The following is a 22,640-nucleotide window of genomic DNA, read 5'->3' as shown; positions in this document are numbered from 1 at the left end:
AATTTATTGCTCTACTACTCAATTTTTAATTTTATTTATTTATTTTATTATAAAAATTATTAATATAAAAAATTGAATTCTACGAAATAATAATGAAAAAGTTTTTTAGAAATTTTTAAAGCTTTCAAGTTACAAGGAAAATTCTTGGCAATCTTCTTAAATGGATAAGTTCTAATGGAAATTCGAAGATTAAAGCTTTTTTTAAGTAGGAAATTTATTTTTTTTTAGTATCTATAAAAGAGCAATGGAACATCACCTTAACGGTTTGGTCCCTCAATCAGACATTGGTTAAAAAGTTTAAATAAAAATTTTTATAAAGTTTTTTTTTTCATTCTCATCTAATATTTTTTATTATTATATAATATATATGTATGATAAAAATGATGATGATAATATATTAACAAATATTTTTTTTTTTTAGCGATAAAAATTTTTTAAAACTACCATAAAATTTTTAAAAATAAGGAGAAAAAATTTTCGCCAAAGCAAAAGTTTCTTCTTTTTTGATAATAAGTTTTTTATTTTTTTGTGCAAATATTTTTTTTTTAATTTTTTATAAATAACGAGAAAAATAATTATTTAATAATATTAATAATAATTAATTTAATAACAATTTTAACATTTATAATAATTTTTACTCATCTAGTCAAACAATCAACAAAACAATTTATTATTATTAAAAATCATTATAAACAACATAAACTTTAAAATTTATGTATTGTATATGATTAGTTATTTATGTATAGTATAAGTAATGTTTAGAAGGCAGAAAGTTGTATTTTAAAACAAAAATAAAGGGTTGAGTTTTATTTACATATTTATTTTTGTTTGATATGATGGAAAAAGTTTATTTATTTTAATTAATTATTTTTATGTAATTTACAACTATTGTTCTAATTTATCTTTTATTTTATATTTATTTATTTTTTTTAATTTTATTTATTACAAAAACAAAAAAAAATGTATTATATTGCGACAAAATTATAAGATGCTGATCCACAGCAACATTTTTTTTAAGTTATATATTTTTTTGTTTTATTTAAAATTTATTTTTATTTAACAGATTTTTTTTGAGTTCACTTTTATACAAGTTAATGAAGATAACATAAAATAAATGCTTCATTATGATGAGATATTATTAAAAAAAAATAAAAAAACACAGTGTCAAGTCTTTTTTCTTTTTTTTTTGTCATGTCACGTCAGCTATTATTTAATAAAAAAAAAATAATAATAATTTTTTCTGTGAAAAAAAGTTATAATATTACAATTTTTTTATACACGTGACTTTATATTGACATTTTATACCTTTAGAGAATACGAAACTTTATAAAAACAAACAAAGTTAAACAAAAAAAAGTTTTCCCAGAGCAAAAAAATTGATACTGTAATCATTAACTGTATTATTATTTTGTGTAAGTGGAGTCATCGTTGTCGCTAATTCAGAACATTAAAAAAAGAATACAGGAAAAAATTTTCAAAGGAGGAGCATGGCATAAAATTTCATGATAAATAATTGCAGTGAACTTTTAAATTTTTTTTATAAATGAACGATTTTTAAAGAATTTTTTCCGATAAGAAAAAAAAAAATAAAAAGTTAAAAGAAACAACAATGGCAAAATATTTCCTTGCACCTCATTATTCTTTTTGCACTCAGTGTAGAAAAATAAATAAATAACAAGAGTCTTTATGGTTTGTTTTGCTAAATTAACCTCCTTCTCTGCTGTTATTCGTTCTCTCCATAGAGGCAAAAAAATTTTTTTTTGCTCTAACAATAATGAAAAATAGATGAGAAACCGAACAGATAATCAATTGTGATGCCTTTTGCCGTCATTGTGCCCTCATATTATTATCGATCGATGAGAATTGCAATTCAGACGAAAAATCGACTCGATATTAAGAATAATAAATGAATAACAATCAATAAATTACATTTTATTATCCTCGATTTAGTTTTTTCCAATCTTCAAAGTTGTCTCGATTTTTAACTTTTTTTTTATTCTCGTGAATCTGGCAAAGGCATCATTTACTGCATTTCATGTGATATGGAATTGTGTAAATTGCAGATGCAATCAATTTTGTTCCATTATGTTTTTTTTTTGTGAGATTGCATGAAAAATAAATAAAATACAATGCGGGGCAAAAACAATGGAGAGAAAAAAAATAAAATATAACGAGAAATAGTGATTTCATTTCTTTTTTCGCTTCGTTGCTGAGATGTTTTGAGGAAAAACGAGATAATGTTGCAATTTATCTCATATATTTTTTTTGTAGAAATATTTATGCTTGAAATAACTGGAGTGAATTACTGAATTTTTGTGGCGCATCATCATTTTAAATTGCAAAAAAAAATAAAGTAAAAACAGGAAAACGTAAATTTAATGGACTCTTGTCTTTGGAGATCAAATATTAAACTTATACTTCAATAAAAAAAATATATTAAAAAATATTTTATAAAAATTTTTTATTACTATTAAAAATTAAAAAAAATATTCTAAAATTTTTTTTTAAAATTAATTAATTTTTTTAAATTTCTTATTTGACTCTGAAAATAAAAATAACAATTTTATTAAATAAAATAAAAATATAATAAAAAAATATTATTTTATATATTTATTATTAAAAAAAATAATAATTTTTAAAATGTTGGATAAAAAGTAGAAGTTTTACTAATTAATTATTTTTTATTAAATTAAATAAAAAATGTCATTTTTTGAAATTCTGATTTGAAATAATTTTTTAAAATTAATAAACTAAATAAATTAAAAATTTAATTTAATTTGAATTATTTCAATTTAATTTAATTAATGTAATATAAATTAATTAATATTTATTTTAATTAAATTATATTTTTTTTAAATATTTTATTAATAAATTAACCAAATATATTAATTAATTAATTAATTTTTTAATTTGACAAAAATAAAAATATATAAAATTAATATGAAAAAAATTACTTTGCATAAAAATTTATAAATTTATTAAAAAAAATAAGTATTTTTTTTTATATTTATTTTTTTTTTATTTTCTTAATTAAAGAGAAAAAAAAATAAACAACAAAAAAAAATAATAAAAAAAAAAATTAATAAATTGACTACCATTTAATCCTCTACAAAAATTCTGGAAAAGCAAAAAATCTTAAATTTTTCTGAAATCTGAAAGGAAAAATTTCCTTAAGATAAATCATCTAAGCAACATATATTCCCTCATTTAACCTCACGAAGATATAACAACAACGTGATTGATAAGTTTTTGTATCTTTTTTCTCCATCGCTACCGACTCGACCGACACTGTGTACCAAAAATAACATTACAAATCAATTATATCATGAAGCAACAAAAAAAAAAAAAGTTTTCTTGATCCAGATGTCAATGTACGTCGTCGTTCTCATTCCGCCGTCTTTTGGTTTGTCCTCTGAAGCTCATTAAGATCACATAAATTTCTCGCAGAAATTTAGTCAATATTCAACTTTTCCCATTAAAACTATAACGAATTCCATTTTATTGTATTTTTTCTTGTCTGGCGAAGATAAAACTGAATTAAACTGATTTCTGATTAATTATAATTTGTTTGAGTTTCGTCTTGTGTCTTGTTGTATTCACACTTGAACAGACACATTCAAATGGAGTTGCCAAGTGATTTATTGATAAAATCGAGAAAATAGACAAAGAAAATTATTTGATATTTTTTCACGAATGATTTACTTTCGTTATAATAATAATAATAAATTTTTATGATTATCTGCGGATAATACTTGAACGTGATGATTCTACGATTTTTTTTCGTGCATTTGCAACTAGTAGACGAGAAAAAATAATTAATTTTATTTATATTCCATCATCAAGGACTAATTATTTTCATTATAATTAATTATTTTTTATATTGCCTAAAAATATATATGATTCGATTTCTTACAAGTTATGATTTATCTGGTTATTTATGTTATACTTTTATATCGAAAAGGTATAAGAATAATTTTTTGTTGTTGTTAATCATAAAAAGAAGTCACTTTCTAAGACATGGACTGGTCCGAAGCATATTTATACAGTTCTTCTTGTGTATGTTTGGAACAAATTCGAGATTATTATACGAAAGGTACATGAAGACAGGTGTTAATTTATGTATTTTATAATATTATTTTTTTTTGTTCTATATATTTTTTTCAGTTTAGAGAGATAGAGAGGTATTTCATTATTATTTTGTAAAAGAGAGCGTGGATTTGGAGTATATTTAACAGTAGAAGCTAATTTCCTTTTCTGATTTTTTTTTCTTTCATTTTTGGTGCCGGATTGGAGCAATTTCGATGATCGAATCGAATTTTTTTTATCATTATTAATTATTTATAAAACAATTTTTTTTTACTTATGGCCTTGGTCACTACTATTCCGTAGGATTTTCTTGTTTCTCGGCGGCGGCAGCTTCTTCGGCTTCTTTGCGTGCTCGTTCAGCTTCGGCGGCGGCACGTGCTTCAGCATCTAAAAAATTTAAAAAAATTTAATTAAAGAATATTAAAAGGCAAAAAAAAAAAATTCTATGAAGTTGTCTATGATTTCTATGAGACTCTATGTTCGAGAAAATTATCTAATACGGAACTAGACAGATTTTTTGTTTTTTAAATACCTTCCGTTTTTAGTTTTTAGGGAATCAAGTAAAAAGTTGCAAAAAGACAAATAATGCCAAAAAGGCATCTCCAATTTAATATGAAACATTCTAAAAGTTTCGGGATTTTTATTATTAAATTAATGATTAAAAAATGGTGAATATGATGAATAAAAGGTTAAACGTGTAATTTTGTACTGTAAATTTAATTTAATTTTTATAATATTAAAAAATAAAATTTAATTATTTTTTAAATATTTTTTTTTTTAATTTTCAAATGATTTAATTTAATTTAAATTTAATTTAATAATGATTATAATTATTATTTTTTCAATTTATTTATTAATAATTATGTATTAATAAATTTATAATTAAATATTTTTTAAAATAATTATTATTAAATGTTCATTTATTTATTTTTTTAATTATTACAATAATTTATTAAAAATTATAATATTTAAAAAATTATTATATTTATTTAAAATATATTTTAAAAATAATTAAAAATTAATATTTATATACTTTTTTAAATAAGAATAACTTAAAAAAATTAAATAAAATAAATTTAAAATAATAATTTAATTTAAATAATATTATTATTTAATATTAAAATAATAATTTTTTTAATAATTAATTAAAATAATTAAATAATAAATTAAATAAAAGTTTTAATTATAAAACTTTTGCCTCGTTTTATTTTTCCCTATATTAAACATTACATATAAAAGTTACTTAATTAATAAATAATCAAGTTGAGGTAAGTGTAAAATTGTTAATTGTAAATAATTTAATTTAAAAAAATAAAGTTTTGAAATATGTAAAAAAAAAATAAATTAATATTTAATGATAATAATTAAAAAATTAATTAATTTATATTATTATTATTATTTATATTTTTTATCTTGGTTTTTTAATTAAGTTAAATTATTTTTTTTTTATTTAAAATATATTAAATTTTCAAATTAAAATTTATCAGTACAAAATTACAGTTTGAAAATTTCAGTACCTCCAAATTCATTCAAACTATTAGTTTCCGTTATTAATGGATGAAATAAATTTGGAGCGACCTTCTGTGATAAAAAAAAAATAATTTCAATATTTACCTCTTGCTGCTTGTTCCTTCCACACAGCTTTATTCTCCGCCAAACACGTGACCCATGGCTTCTTGATGCGGAATCGCGACGACTTTTCCTCGCCATTTTTCGACGGTTCGCCATCCTCACTTATTGCTTCATGAATTTTCTTTGGACTAGATTCGTTATTTGTCTTATTTACGGTAAGGGGTGCAATGGGCGCCAAACTGACTTCCAGCATATCCGACATGACAGTCATCGAGGGATCCACAATGAACTCAATGAACCCGATTTGCGATTCGGCAACCAGCGTATTGTTTCTATCACACAACGGACTAAAAGGCAATCCGAGTTCGCGTTCCAAATCGCCCTGCCTGAAAAACTCCTCGAGCAGCAACATGGTCCATCGATGATGCAAATTCCACGTTTTTGCCGGATGCGAAATATCACAACAATGCAGCACGAGGGCGAGTGCCTTCGGTTTTTCTATATTCGGGTCTGGCAGCGTAAGTTGATTTCGCATCGTCTTGAGTTGCTGAAAGTGAAAGGACATGTCGGTGGCGAGCACCATCTCGATTATCAGTGTTCGTAACTCGCGGTACTCTTCGCGCGACAAATGTTGCAAAATGTTGCAATCGTCTTCCTTCATCACGCGAAATCCGGCGGAAATGTGATGATTTTCCAAAACGGCACGATCGTTGTACAGCAGCGCCGTGTCGGAGCCCGACATCACGTGGAAATTGTTTGTCGTGCCCGTGTGTTCGTAATCGTGGATGATCGCGGCGAGAAGTGTCGCGAAAATTTCCAAGTCTGTGAGCCAGTGCATGAGACCCGTTTGACACAGAATGCTGTGCGTCGTTTGCGTGACGTCGGCGGCATGCAAATTATTGTGATATGGATTCTTGTAGCGGCAATAGCCCTCCTCGATGCGCGCCAGAAACGCCTCCAACGTGGCAGGAGGCACTTTGAACTTGTGTATGATCCCGTAGCGATTCAGCAAATCGTAGCCCACGTATTTCAGGGGAGACGAGTCAATTAGCGCGAACACATTAAATGACCAATCATCCAAATGCTGCAAAAAAAAAATTAAAATTTTTAATAAAATGATTTCATAAAATGATTAAAATAATTAATAATCAAATATAATCTAAAAAATTTTGTAAAATAAAAAAAAATAAATAAATTTTAATTCATTAGGTATTTTAAAAAATAAAAAAATATTTTTTTTTTAAATTTGAAATAAATAAAAATAATAAATAAAATTATTTAATAAATATTTTAAAATAAAAAAAAACTCAAAATAATTAATTCATGAATAATAATTTTTACTTAAAAAATCATATCATTCACTACAAAAATTTTAAAATAATTTTTTTTGAAGCTCATTTAAATAACAAATTAATAAAAAAAAATCAATAAGTATCTTTAAAAAAAATTATTTAAAAAAAAATATAAAATTTCCAAATTTTCCAAATATAGGTATATAATTTGATTAAAAATTAAAAAAATTAATTAAATTAATAAAAAAAATTAATTAAATTAATTTAAAAAAAATTAAATAAATAAATTAATTAATTAAAATTAATTTAAAAAAAATTAATAATATTAAGCAAAAAAAAAATTCAAAAAATATTTTTAAAAAATTATTAAAAATATTTAAAAAAACTTATAAATATTTGAAAAAAAAAAATATTTGAAATTTTTTAAAAATTGAATTATTTTTTTAAACTTTAATTAATTTATTAAATTATTTTTTTTTATTTTTTAATTCTATTAAATAAAATAAAAATCTATTAAAATGTTATTAAAATAATATTTAAATTAAAAAAATTAATTATATTTTTTAATTTTTTTTAACTCAGTAAAATAAAACTCACCTTTAACACAGTCACAACTTCTGGAGGGAATTGCATCAACGTCGTACTCGAGACACGTCGATATATTCGGTCCACAAAAATACCCGCTCGTATTGCATGCGCCACGGAACGGAATTTGGGCTTCTCATCCGAACGTTTTTTCGTCGTGGCAAGTTGTCGCGTGAAAGTCGATGCCAACCATTCACGCACTTCGGGCGGCACGGCATCTGGTTGCACTTCAGAAAGCTCGTCATCTTCATCAGCTAAGCGTCTGTTATTTTAACGCGAGGGGAAAGAAAGAAGAAAAAACTTGAATTAGTATTTTTGACTGACAAAAAAGAGAAAAAAAAACTAAAGATTTTATTTTTTGTGTTTTGTTTTGTGTGTTTGTGTGAGTAAGTGATTTTTTTTAATAAGAAAACAAAAACACAAATTAGATTTTTTTTAATAATTAAAAAAAAATATATAAAAAATCTATAAACTAAGTTTGTCAGTAAATAAATCAGAAAATTAATTAACAAAAAAGCGAAGAAATTTTTTAAAATGATAAATTTTCTGAAAAAAATTAGTGATTTTTGCACAGAGTTTCAGATTTTTCATTAAAAAAATATTTTTTTAATTAAAAAAGTTGTAATTTTATTTAAAAAAATCATCTCTCTGTGACTTTTTACGCTACTTTATTTATTTATTTATTTTTTTCTATGAAGTGAATAATCTATTCTATGAACTAAGTGAAATGAAAATCGTTCTATGAAATATTTAGTTGTTTATTTTAATCACATGTCTACGTTAATTGTGAAATCCTTTGAGCTAGAAACGTGTGAAGAACCGATTATTATGAAGAATGTGCTGGAAAAATTTCTTTGTATTCTTGATACACTTTTGTTTATTGTTATAAGTGAAATAAAAATGTATCACTTTTCTCGCTGTTTCTTTTGACGTGATTGCATGTTTTGAGGCGATTCGCTGTTTAATTGAATGTCCTACAATTTAATTCTCTCTAACGAGCTTTATTTCTTTCTTTGTTTAGAGAAAGTGTTTTGACGTGTAATAAATTATTTATGATATATGATACATATTAAACATTTTTTATCTAGGATCTGAGAATTTTTTAAAATTAAATTTTATGAGAAATTTTTTTATTTTTTAAATTTTATTATTTTTTATATTTTTTTTTATTGATATAAAAATAATTTAAAATTAAAAATTGAAATTAAATATTTATTTTTAAAATTTTAATTTATTTTACTATTTAGTAGAAATAAGTTTAATAAATAATTTTTAATTATTTTATATATCTTTTATTATATTTTTTGTATTGATAATATTTATTTTAGAAAATTTTAATTTGATAAAAAAATAATTTTATTTATAAAAAAAAAATATAATTTTAAATATATAAATAAAAATTTATTTAGAATAAATAATTAAATTAAATATATATTTTTTTAGCTTTATTAATTTAGGTACTATTTAAATTTTTTAATAAAAATTTTTATTAAAAAAATTTCTTTTAATTTTGAATAAAAAAAAAATTATTTTTAAATTTATTTAATATTTTTTTTTTAATTTTTGAAATAAATTTAAACACAATTTACCAAGAGATTAATAAAATATTTTTGAAAAAAAAAATAAACCGAATAAATTTTACATAAAATACCGTTTTCATCCTTCACATGAAAAACTTTAATGAAAAACTGCATTGTTTAACTCAAACCTCATTAAATACCGAATGAATTGAAATTCTTTTGTTCTCAACACAATTGAACTATAATTACCAACTCGCAAAAACGGTTCAACAAAAAATTCTTTGAATTTCAGTGCATCATGAATTCCGCCTTTAAACCAGCGTAATTACCATCCTTTTGTTTGTTAAACAGCATCAGGACACTATTTAACATAATTTATTAACATTTTACCCAAAAGTCCTCCGAAACATCAATTTCTAACCTAATTACGCTAATTTGTGTATTCAAATGTTGTGTGTTATTTCGGTCTCTGGAGAAAGAGTGAATTCATGCATAGAAATTTCTATTCAAATGTAAGCTATTTAAATATTCTCTATGTCGCGAGTTGGGGCAACAAACACACCAAAAACCCAAAAAGCAAAATAAATTGCCCAAAATATACAAGAACTCCTCGTCAAGTCAAGCGAGAATATTTCCAACGAAATGGAGACGCCAGGTTAAATTCCCCAGTTGATGGAAAATTCCGACAATCACGTAAATTTTAATATATGAATTTACATTCGTATGTGAAAAAGTTGCATTGATGCAATGCATTAATAATATGTTTTTAGAAAATTTCGTACTGTGTGATTCATGACAGCGTGTCGGCAGCATAAACATGATTAAAACTATGAATAGAATAGCAATTCGGAGCAAAAATACACAATCAAGTGTTTCACATATGCAATTTGTGTATACAATGAATATTTAGAAGGAGGCAAATCACAGTTTTGCGTGTTGCTATCGTTAAATCCGAATGTTTTCCCTAAAACTATACGTTCTGACATTAAATGTTGGATTATGTGGTTGTCGTTATCTGATATTCGTGAAATGCAGTTTTTAGCGAACAAAGGGAGCGAAAGGTTTACAGGTAATGAGGATTAGATTTTAACGTAATTAAATCTAATTATTTTAATTAAATTGATTTTTTTAAAATTTTTTTTTTAATATTTTAATTAAAAGTATTTTTTAAATTAAATGAAAATAAATTTGAAAAAAAAAAATTAAATTAATAATTTTTAATAATAAAAAAATAATAATAATTAATTTTTTTTAATTAATAATTTTTTAAATTATTATAATAAATACTTTAACTAAGTTATAAGATAAAATTTAATTTTTAATTAAATAATATTTATTTTTTTAAATTTTTATTTAATTTATTTTTTCAATATAAATTAATTATATTAAAATTTATTGAAACAATTTTTTAATAAAATATTTAATTATTGAAAAATTCATAATTATTTTTTTAAAATTTATTTAATTGAAAATTAATTAATTTTAAAATCTTATTAATTTTTAATTATTTTAAATTTTAATTTAAATATAAATTAATTTTTTTATTATTTAATTTAATTAAAAATTAATTTTAAATAAAAACTTATTTTTTTTCTTTAAAAAATACAGAAGAAAAAAAATTAAATTTTTAATAATTTACTCCAAACCACTTTGTTATCATCAAAAAACAATAAAAATATTTTTTAATATCTTTTTGTCTGTTTCTTGACTTCTGTATGTTTCCTTAACGTCAACATTGAAAATAAAAATTCCTCTTCTATATTTTGCTAATAATAATAAAAACCTATTTCAACTTGACTTTTCCATACGACCTCTATAAAATTTTTTTCGCAACTTTCTATAAGAGGGTGAAAAGTGTTAAAAAGAAAAGCTATAAAACTTTAATACATTTTTTTTATTCCAATTCAATTCCTGTCTCTCGAGAAAAACTCAAACTGTCGTTTCGCATTTTCACGTTACTTCCAGCGGACATTTGAATAAAAATATTTCTAATGTATTTTTCAGCACAAAACATAATTCTCCAAGTGGTTTAAACAATAAAAGTGCCACTCTTGATAATGGCTTATAGAAGGAAAAAAAAGTAGTACAAATATTTCTTTGTCCTGGAAGAATCCATTCAATCCACTTAGTCTCTGATCTCATTTTAAACTTGTAAGTCATGGCAGAAAAAAAGCGTTGTTAAAAGAAATTATCTTGTAAGGAGTGGAAGAGAAAAAAAAGTCTCGTAAGGTTATGCATAATCTTTTTTAACAAGCAAAGTAAAGTAAAGCAGTTGTTGGCAAATAAACTTCTACTTGTCTTTCTTGTTCTTGTGCGGCAGGAATGTTGCAAGTGAGTTTTTGCAGACAAAGTCAATGTATGAGAAAAATTAAATAAAATTAGTTTTGCTTAAATGTTTTTGCTGCCATCAAAGTTTCATGCATGAAGTATACCGCACCCGATTTAAAAGTTTTTAACAAGTTTTGCTCAAATCAAATTTAGATATTATTCAATTTCATTTCAATTACAACTATTTTTCAAGTTGCTTTGGAGAATTTGCAAGAGTTTAGAATGACGGAAGTTTGAAGAGTGTCAAAATGTTACTTTTGTTTCTTTAAAGTTGAATTTACCGCCAAAAATTTGGCGCCAAGTTTTTGCCGCCATTATTGAAACTTTGAGATTTGTTTAATGAGTTTTAGAGGCTTTGAGGATTTAATTAATAAAATTTCTAATTTATTTTAGAATTTTTTTTTCTGAAGAAAAACCAACATTTACTTTGGCGCGAAAAATAATTAGATCAGCTGATCGCTCTACAGATCTCGTATATTTAAAAATTGGCGCCAAAATTGCAAATTATGAATATTTCATTACAAAATCAAAGCTTTGTAACTTTTTCTGCAAAATTTGTCGTTTACAATCCTGATTAAAATGTTTATCACATGTCTCGTTAGAAAACCAACAAAACGTAAAATTAACGGTTGAAAACTACACTAAAAGCTTGCCATCAAAAAACATTACGGTACATTAATCAAATGAAATTCCGCACATGTTTCGCATGTCATACAATTAATTCCCTTTCTTTCCTTTTCTCATGTATTTAGTTTCGGGTGTGTGACATTTAGAAACCATGCAATTTATGTCTCAAATTTAGTTCAAGATAAATCTCCTAATTTTATTATGCAAAGAACCAGGTTTGGTCTTAGCAAGCAACATGAAATGCAAGAAGAAAATGATAAATGTTCCATAAATACTGATGATATGATCACGTCTTGGGCATACATTTTCATGTTGTCTTCGCAAATATCTCTTGGAACACGATGCGGCAACGAGAGATATTTCGAATGCATGAGATAAGATAGTGTGACATTTTGTTGTATCAGAACAACCCCTGGCTGGTATTAAATTATGCAATTCCATTTGTACGGAGATGGAACATGGATTTGAAATTTGTTTCATTGACAATAATTCACTGTTCAACAATTTTTTTTTAGGATTTTGAAATTAATTGAAAATTTTAAAGGACTTTTTCGACTTAAATTGCAGGTAAATTTTTTTTTTATGAATTTTTAAATTTTCAAAAATTTTTTTAAAATTAATTTTTTTTATTTAAAAAGAAGAAATATAAAAAATTAATTAAAAAATTTCTTAAGCTAATTCTATAAATTTTTGCATAAAAAAATTAATAATAATTTCAAATATTTTTTTTAAAATTAATTAAAGCAAAATTATTTTAAAATATAATAAAAAACAAATTTTTCAAAATTTCTATTTTTTACAAAAAATATTAAAAAAAATCTAAAATAATTTAAATAATTTTCAAAATAAATAAAAGTTTAATTTTAAGTTGAAAATTGACAACAAATTTTTTAGAAATATTTTTGAATATTTTTTCAACTCTTCTGTAACTTTCAATATTTTTTCACAGCGAATCGGAAAATTTGTTGGACAGTTAATGCACGAAGATGTTTTATTTATATTGCAAACAGTTTCTCTAATAAATTGTCGTGCCATTTACGATGCGGTTATCAAAGTGACGACAGCGAAACTTATGATTAACGGATGAAACAGACTTGAAAAAAAAATAATTAAAAAAAATCCAAAAGCAAATTTCTCTTGTAACTCTCACCGCTACTAATTGCTTGTTTTAAGAGCAAACAAACAACTTGCGTTTTAATTAATTTGCTAGACGTTTCGCAGTGCCTCGAGGAACTCTTCATCTTCCTGTGCGGATGCTACATTTGTACACTTATGGTTACGACAGGTGAGTTTAATTCACTTGCGAAGCCAATAACTCGAGAAAGAGTACCAACACATGTCTTCTTTTCTATACCTTTTTTTTGCAGACAAACAACAAAGTAAAATTACAATTTCAAAGACTTTTTCTCATTTGTTCGCTCAAGCACATGTTAGTGCCTCTCTGTCAAATGCCGGGATTTTTCATGTCAAGGCATTCTTTGAAGCTGCTATGGCGATGAAGCACTACCAATTCTCTCTGCGCCATTCGTTTATTGATAAGCACTGTTACCGGGCAGACTAACGTAAGTAATGTTTCCGAGAAAAGTTAATTATTCAAATGTGCTTCGAGTTTCACATGTTGTGTCAAATGCCCTTGTACATTTGCTTTTGAAACAAGTTTTGTGGTTTTCAGTCCTTTTTCCCCAAATCTCAAAGATTCATGTGCTTTTTGGCAAACATCACTCTCGACAAAAAAAAAAAAAGAGAACCGGAATTAGAGAATTATAATGTTAAATTGTGGTTTTGTGTACGAAAACTCTGCTCTTGTAAACCGCATGACATTCCTAATTGAAAACTGATTTTTGCTGAAAAACATTTTCTCTTTAAATTTTGCATGATAAAATATTAAATTAATTATTTTTTTGTAATTTGATGATTTTTTGACAAATTTCATTTTTTTTGCATTGTTAATAATTTGGTACGACGGATTTTTTTCAGCCTGAAGTCATGCTTTATCATTTTTTTTTGTTTCATAAAAATGAATTCGATACGATGCGATGGAAGGCAAAAAAAATATATAAATGTGGGATATTCTTTTAAAAATGATGAATTGGTTTTTTGTTACCGAGAAAGAGTTTGTACACCTTTCCAATAATTTTTCACATTTTTTTTGTATCTGTTGAAAAATCATCGTAAAAACAGTGAACCGTTAATTGACGTTTGCATGAAATTTTTAGGTAAGCGCATTTTATTTTTTTCATTAATAAAAAAAAAATTAACAAAAAATTTTTTATTTTAGAAATTTTATCTTTCAGCTTTAAAGAAGAATTGTTTTTGAAAATAGAACAAAGGTAAGTTAGTTAAACTAAGTTAGTATTTGCATCAAAAAGAACTACCTAATGATGGATAACTTAAAACTTAGAATACAGAAGTCAATCAAACAGAGCAGCTTAATATGAGATTGTATTGATGAACAACGAAATATCTGACGAAATTGTGATCGATCACCAAAATGTGAAAAACTTTAAGAACACACTGAAAGACTATGTCAAATCGAAATTCTGATCAAACGAAAGCCCAGGATTTAAACCAATAATTGGAGGATGCTTATTTGTTAAAAGATGAAATCGCGGAAAGCATTTATAACAATATAAGACACCAATTTGAGCTTAAGATGATCAATAATTGAGAACGGAAGATATAGGATTTATTTTAAGAAAATTCCTCATAAAGATATTTTAACAAAGGTTACAAATTTACTATAACACACTTATGAGAAAAAGAAATTTTATTACATGATTTAAAAACATGGACTGGAGTGATGAAAACCTGCTACTTTTTTTTAAAAGTAAGAAGAGCTTTGTGAAAAGATTAAAAGAAGATGTTGATAACTGCGACTTCAGATCGAATTCAGGGAACCAAACAATAAACATAAAAATCAGTCTACTTAGCAGCATTTTAAATTTTTGATAAAAATAATGTACAGACAGACAATCGACCCTGAAGACCTTTTATTTGAAACTTGAGAATGCCCAATGAAAAAATCAAGCGAAAAAACTCTACCATAGCACATCCGAGAATTTTTTCATGCACATTTATTTAACTCGATATTTTCCATAAATACGAACAAAAAATGATCTGTGATGCATCCTACTGAAAATGTAGCTCGGCACAGATCTACAGTTAAATGAATAATGACAAAGTTGATGCAATTTTTATAATATGAAAAGCAAACAAACAAAAAATTGCAACCATAAAAACTTTACTATAGTTTTTTTTGTTTGTTGTTTAAATTTTTTAGTGCTCGTTTTATCTTTTTCTTGAAAAATGGATTTTTAAGAAATTCCATAATATACGAAATATTGCATGAAAAAAATGCGCTGCTCTATTTTGCCTGACAAACCATCGTCATCACGTCAAAAATATGCAGACGGATGTTCGCGTTTGATAAAGAATTTATTTTACAGCGAGACGAATAATAATGCTGTAATAATAATAATAAGAGGTGATGCATTATAATCTACTCTGCATCTTTCTCACAACAATGTATGTTTTCCAATGACGACGTCGACGATAATAATGCATCATCGCGCTGCCGTAACGTAATATATATTGCAATTTTAGACGGCAGATACTTTATCATGTTACCGAGCGGAATACCGATATAGATTTTAACTTTTGATACAGATGCATGAAGAATGTTATGTTAGTGGGAAAATCTATTTACGAACGTCATGTGAATATTTCCTCGAGTTTTTGTTACAACCTGACATGACTTGTGAGACAGGCCTGTCCCAAAAAACGACCAATTGTGTGACATAAAAGTGATAAATTGCAAAATATGCTGCAGTAATTGTTGCTTTAACATGCTTTTGTCATTTATGGAAGATTGTCATAGAACATTTATTGATTTTGCGATTGTAAATTCTGCCAGAAATGCATAAATTTTTGTCACTTTTAATAGAAATCTATTTACTGCACTTTTCAAAACTTCCGACAAGACATTTTTTGCATAATTTTTTTTTCTGTAAAAAGGAACAAGAAAAAATGTCCTTTACAGTCACTTGAATTGGATGAAAAAAAAAATCGCTTTGTTGTCTCTGTCTTTTTATTGTCGTCGACGGCATATTCTTTATACGGGCTTCCTGTTGGCTTTTTGCCAGCCACAAACATTTTCCTCCACTTTTTTTTCTTGCCAAACATCCACTAATGTTTACAACAATGCCATGTTAAAAGCACGGCAATATGACTTGGCATGGCATAAAAATAAATAAATTGAAAAACATACATCGAGAGGTACTTTATGCATGTGGCTGAAAAACGGGAAGTCATGAATAGCTTTAACAAAGAATTGATTTTAGACTCCCACATGACTAGAAAGGAGTATTTATCACACAATAAATGTCACACACAACGAAGGTTTGGTCAGAAATTTTCAGTAATTGAAACTCGGAAAAGTTTAATTTTACGGGTCAGAGATTATTTATGGGGCATTTTCACAAAAGGTGAATGTCCTTTAAAGTGTCTGTTCAAGGCAATTTTAATAATTTATTTAATAAAAATATTTTTTTACATTGATTTTTCAACTTATTTAAAAAAATTAAAAGATATTATTAAATATTTTTTTTAAATTCGAAATTTTTTTTTTATATTTTTTTTTAAATGTGTTATTTTTTTTAAATTTTTTTTTTAAAATTTAAAATTATTTCAAAATTTAAAATTATTTCAAATTTTTTAATTAATTTTTTTAATATGTATATATTTTTTATTAATTTTACTTTTCTCAGTAAATAATTAAATTTTATTCTTTTAATTAATTTTTTAATATTGAATTTTTTAATTAATTAAGACTTAATTAAATTATTTTTTAAAATTTTATTTTTAAATATTTATTTTGTAAAAAAATGTTTGAATCTTCATTGGATAAAAAAAATCTATATTTAATTTAAATATTTTTTTTTTCTTGGAAACCTTCATTGTCTAAAAAATGTTTGAATTTTTTTCTGCTGTTGTCATTTAAATATGAATAAAGTTCAAACAATGGAAAAATATTATCTGCAGCAAATAAAATTATTCAAAAGTTTTTCTCTTGCCTTTTATGTCACATTAAATATAATAAAATTATTGTAAATTACTTCAGAAACATGACAATTGAACTTAAAAAAATTATTCAAAAACTATTTTCTACCTTCAATTTGTCCTAAATTTTTATTGATTTTTTTTTATTAACAAAAAATTGCAGACGTGCATTGTTACAGAAAAATAAAATTGAAAAATGACCAATAAAAAGTATCGATTCATACTCTTCACGTTCGTGGTACCTTATCAAAAATTGTACCAGATCCGATGCAATTGATTTATACTTTTTACTTGCACTAAAAATGAGACTTTTACTATTCGGTCTTTTATTGGCACTTCGTTTATTTCGAGTACTTTTATTGTTATTTAACAAGTCGCTATCGACTTCCATTTCCATGTTCATATTTTCTGCAGTCTCTTAAAAATAACTTTCTTCAAACTATATTTTTTGCACGTAATTCACAATTTTCACTCATAATTGGATTATATGCGCCATTCATTTAAATTTTTTGTGAGTCTCTTAAAAAAAAATGTTATAAAACTTCCCACTTCTTTCGTTGTTCACGAATGACTGACATGCAAAATATTTTTACAAATTAATTTTTCTTTCCAATTTCCCTCTTTTTGTTTGCCGTTCTCCGATGGGACAGTCAGAGTACATACCGCACACGGACAATAAATAATTGACTTATAAATTTATTTTGAGATATTTTTTGTGTATTGTAGAAGTTTCTCGTTTTTTATTCTTTCTATCTTCTTCTTTTTTCTTCGTTTGGTTCGTGCAGAAGGTACACAAACAAATAGTCATTATTCAAACATTCAGGACGAATTATGACGAGAATGACCTCTGTTCGATAGTGGTTTGACATTTAAAGTGCGCGCAATAAATTTTTCCGAAAAAAAAGGAGGCCAAACTTAACGCGGAATTGTCGTGGTAAGAGGAAATATCCTTGGAATGAGAGAAATTGACAGTAAAATGGACAAGACATGCAATTTTGTCCGGTTAAATATTTGCTTTTTTCTGTCGTACATTTTTCGATGGAAGGTTTGCATTGAAATTATTTTTATTATTTTTTTTTATGTTTTTGTAATTCAACGGATATCGATCGCCAGAATTTTATTTACTTTATTACATTAATCATCGTTACTCATGGAATTATTCGTGCTTCAATGGACATTGGATTAAAGCACTTGTTAAGAGAGGAATTTTTATTTATTTTTTTTTATTGAATGAAAGTTCAAAATTTTAATTGAATGAATTGTTTTTATTACCGAATAAGTTGATTTTCGGAAAAATTGCAGTAATAAAAATTTATTCATTTGGAAAATTATGTAATTTAATGAAATTTATTGTAATTTTTTCATGATTATTAAATTTGTTTAAATATATTTATTTTTAATTTAAAATAAAGAATATATAAATAAATTATTAAAGGGCAACTTAAAAATTTTTAACCCGAATTTTACGAAATTTATCTTAAAAATAATTAAGTTGTATTAATTTATATTATTTATAAATATTTAGATATTTATTTAAATTTTGAATTAAAAAAAAAAGATTTTTTTATATAAATAAATTATTAAAGGGCAACTTAAAAATTTTTTAACCCGAATTTTAAGAAATTTATTTTAAAAATAAGTTATATTAATGTTATTTTTTTTTCTTTTGTTTTCTGGAGTTGATTAATTTTTTTTTATTTTGCATAATTTTTAAATTAAAATTTTAAGAAGATTTTTTTTATAAAAAAAATTTTAGAATATACCTCTTACTTTTTAATAAAATTTTTAAACTTATTTTTATTTAATTTTATTTAATCGTTTAATTTTTTAAAGATAATATTTGATAGCTTTTCTTGAATATTTTTTTAATACAAATTTAAAAAAAATATTTCTTCTTGAGGGATTTTCTTTTAAATTGTCGAAAATTGACTGAATTTAAAAAATTTATTTGTATAAAATTTCAATTGATTTTTTTTTTAATTTTTCCTGAAACGCTTGCGGAGAACATAAAATTATTGAATGTCACAAAATTTTATTTAAATTAATTTTTCCATAGAATTTGATATTTTAATTTTTTTTTATTGTTTCTTAGAATTTTTTAATCAAATATGAAATTTTTGTGCAATTTATTTTAATAATTTTCCGTATAATTTTAATTCAATTTTATCACTTGTTTCAAAGTAAAATGCGAAAAATTTTCCATTTGAGTAAAATGACAATATTCCTCATCAAATAAACAATAAATATTGACTCTAACGTTCGCTTCGAGTGCAATGCATTAACATGAAGCACATTTAACGAAATTTACTACAATTGCAACTACAACAATGGTGAAGTGCGACAACAAACATTTTTCGGGGGAAAAACACACAGAAGAGACGACACACAAGTGTGCAAAAGACAAACAGTCAATAAATATGCATCGAACCTCATTCGGTGATTAGCTAGAAGTGAGTATGCCGTCGTTAAATTTCGCGTTGATTTAAGTGATTTTTTGTTCGATTTCAGTCCATCTTTCGTCGGGATGATGCGTTTGCCAAATGTTGTGCCCGATTTGAAACGATAAATTTCCGGTAATGTCTCACAGCTCAAGTGTTCCGATTGGAAGGACGTGGATTCGGATTCGCAGCACCGGCAACTACCGGAAATTGAATTTTTTTTAGCAATTTAGAATTTTATTTTTTTTTGTGTGTTTCCAGATAAAAAGATTAATACCTAACATTTATATAGAATTTTTTTTAAGACTTAAAAAAAGTGCCAGATACACATTTGTGCAATATAAAAATAAAAGAAATGGAAGACGACGCATTCTACCACTTCTAGCTATTTACACATCGAATCATTGAATCGATGAATTAATAAAAAAAGCAACGAGACACAGACGCAAAAGAAGCATAAAAGTGTGAAAAGATATCGATTTTTTTTTCCAGTCTCAACAAGAAGACGATTGGGACACTTTTGCATTTTATTGCAAATCCATATTTTGCAGAAGGATGCAATAAAAGTATAATAATATAAAAATAAGACATCAATCTCGTAAATTTTTATCTGATTTTTTTTTTGCTTTTCTTTGTTTCGTCGTCGTCACCTTTTGCTACGCTTTTCATTGAACGAAGGACATGTTGCCATAAAATATATTTTTTATCTCGCCACAGAAGATGCTGCACCATGAAATGAAAACGTCTGTGAATAGTACAACTTTAACAAGGATTTACGACTCATTTATGGCAGAGAGATTACTGAGTTGAATTTTTCAAACTGCTCTCAAATGTAACAAAAAAAGGTTTTCATCAGATTTTCACAACAATTGTAAATTTGTGAGATTAGGAATTAATTTTTTCTTGTTTTGGCGTGAAAAAAAAAAATTAAATTAAATTTTTTAAATTAAATTTTAAATATAAATATAAATATAAATATAAATATAAATATAAATATAAATATAAATATAAATATAAATATAAATATAAATATAAATATAAATATAAATATAAATATAAATATAAATATAAATATAAATATAAATATAAATATAAATATAAATATAAATATAAATATAAATATAAATATAAATATAAATATAAATATAAATATAAATATAAATATAAATATAAATATAAATATAAATATAAATATAAATATAAATATAAATATAAATATAAATATAAATATAAATATAAATATAAATATAAATATAAATATAAATATAAATATAAATATAAATATAAATATAAATATAAATATAAATATAAATATAAATATAAATATAAATATAAATATAAATATAAATATAAATATAAATATAAATATAAATATAAATATAAATATAAATATAAATATAAATATAAATATAAATATAAATATAAATATAAATATAAATATAAATATAAATATAAATATAAATATAAATATAAATATAAATATAAATATAAATATAAATATAAATATAAATATAAATATAAATATAAATATAAATATAAATATAAATATAAATATAAATATAAATATAAATATAAATATAAATATAAATATAAATATAAATATAAATATAAATATAAATATAAATATAAATATAAATATAAATATAAATATAAATATAAATATAAATATAAATATAAATATAAATATAAATATAAATATAAATATAAATATAAATATAAATATAATATAAATATAAATATAAATATAAATATAAATATAAATATAAATATAAATATAAATATAAATATAAATATTTTTTAGAAGCTTTTTAATAATTAAAAAATTGTCAAATTTTCTCACAAAATCGCAGATAAAAGCTTTTACGGGCACGACAGCCACAAGAAATGTAATGGATTACTCTTGTGAGTATTTCTTTGTATTGGTCTCCATGTTTCGAAATACACAGAGTTATTCAGTCAATTGCTGCTGTGGGGTGCTGCCTGGCTGCACTTTCCAACTGACACAACCAATATTGTTGCAAAGAGACGTTGAACAGATGCTCTCACGTGCCATGATGAAATATAAATTGCAACCACTTAAATTATTACCATCATCATCGTCATTAGCATGGGAGAGAGAGCAACTGTCATTTTGGTGAAATATTAGAAAATTTCTTGACAAATTGACCCTTTTTTCTCTGCAAAAATACTTTGGATTTATTGTCAGGCATTTTAACACCTTGTAAGATTTTTTCTATTCAAAACATAGAAAAATACCGAGAACTTGTTAGAAATTGATGCAAAATCCATAAAAAGCTTGGGCTTTGTGTTGCACTTTACAGTTATCTGCTGTCACACGCCCGATATCTCACAAGAGAAAAATTTTTTCTTCGCAACAAAAAAGGCTGTTGTGATATTTTGCATCATCGTAATCCAGTGTTTCTCGTGTTTTTTTCTCGTGAAATCATGCCAAGCTGAAAAATTAGAACGTTATTCGTTACTGTCGACTTACAATCCCAGTTTACAATACTCCCATGTCACGTTAGATCAGATTTTATCTGGAATTTTTTTTTCTTCTTGCGAAAGTGAGCTATATAGGACGAAATGCACTCTTTTTCCCATTTCCACTGTTTTTGTTTCTGATGCGGCGACGTAGAGAAAAATAACAAGCAATTCACATCTGGATTGAAATTGTCAATGTAATAAAATGTGTTGTCTATGGGAGTCCCGACGCAGCTCATGTGTGGTGTCTGTCGAGTCGCTATCAAAGTACAGAGAGTTCTTTTGATTCAATTTAATTTTTAACTAAAATTTTAAAAAATTTAATTTTTTAAAATTATTTGTTTTATTTAATTTTAATTTTTTTTATTTTTAAAGTTTTTTTTTTAATTTAAAACTAATTAAATTTCTTTAATTTTTTTATTTAATTTTATTTATATATTTTTTTTTTTATTTTTTTTTTATTAAAATTTTCAAAATTTATTCAATTTTAACTTTATTTAATTAGTTTTAATATTTAAATATTTTTTATTATTTATTTAATTTTTAAAAATTAATATTTTTTAAATTTTAATTTGAATTAATTTTTTCGAATTATTATTTTTTTAAAATATTTTTGAAAATTAATTTTAATTTTAATAAAATAAAAAAAAAAG

General features: G+C 24.0%; 1 protein-coding gene across 1 annotated transcript in view; it reads right to left on the bottom strand.

Moving 5' to 3' along the window:
* Positions 1 to 4,254: 4,254 nt before the first annotated feature.
* The window catches only part of LOC134828487 (dual specificity calcium/calmodulin-dependent 3',5'-cyclic nucleotide phosphodiesterase 1-like), a 105,861-nt gene continuing 87,475 nt past the window's right edge, over positions 4,255 to 22,640 (bottom strand). Inside the window, exons 6-8 of the mRNA XM_063841466.1 lie at positions 7,548 to 7,797; positions 5,701 to 6,742; positions 4,255 to 4,473 (exon numbers count right to left, since the gene is read on the bottom strand). Coding sequence (XP_063697536.1) covers positions 4,379 to 4,473; positions 5,701 to 6,742; positions 7,548 to 7,797 — 1,387 coding nt within the window. The 3' untranslated portion in view covers positions 4,255 to 4,378. The remainder of the gene's footprint in view (positions 4,474 to 5,700; positions 6,743 to 7,547; positions 7,798 to 22,640) is intronic.

This window comes from Culicoides brevitarsis, chromosome 2 (assembly GCF_036172545.1).
Source record: "Culicoides brevitarsis isolate CSIRO-B50_1 chromosome 2, AGI_CSIRO_Cbre_v1, whole genome shotgun sequence".
NCBI lineage: Eukaryota > Metazoa > Arthropoda > Insecta > Diptera > Ceratopogonidae > Culicoides > Culicoides brevitarsis.
This window is presented reverse-complemented; position numbering and strand designations above follow the sequence as displayed.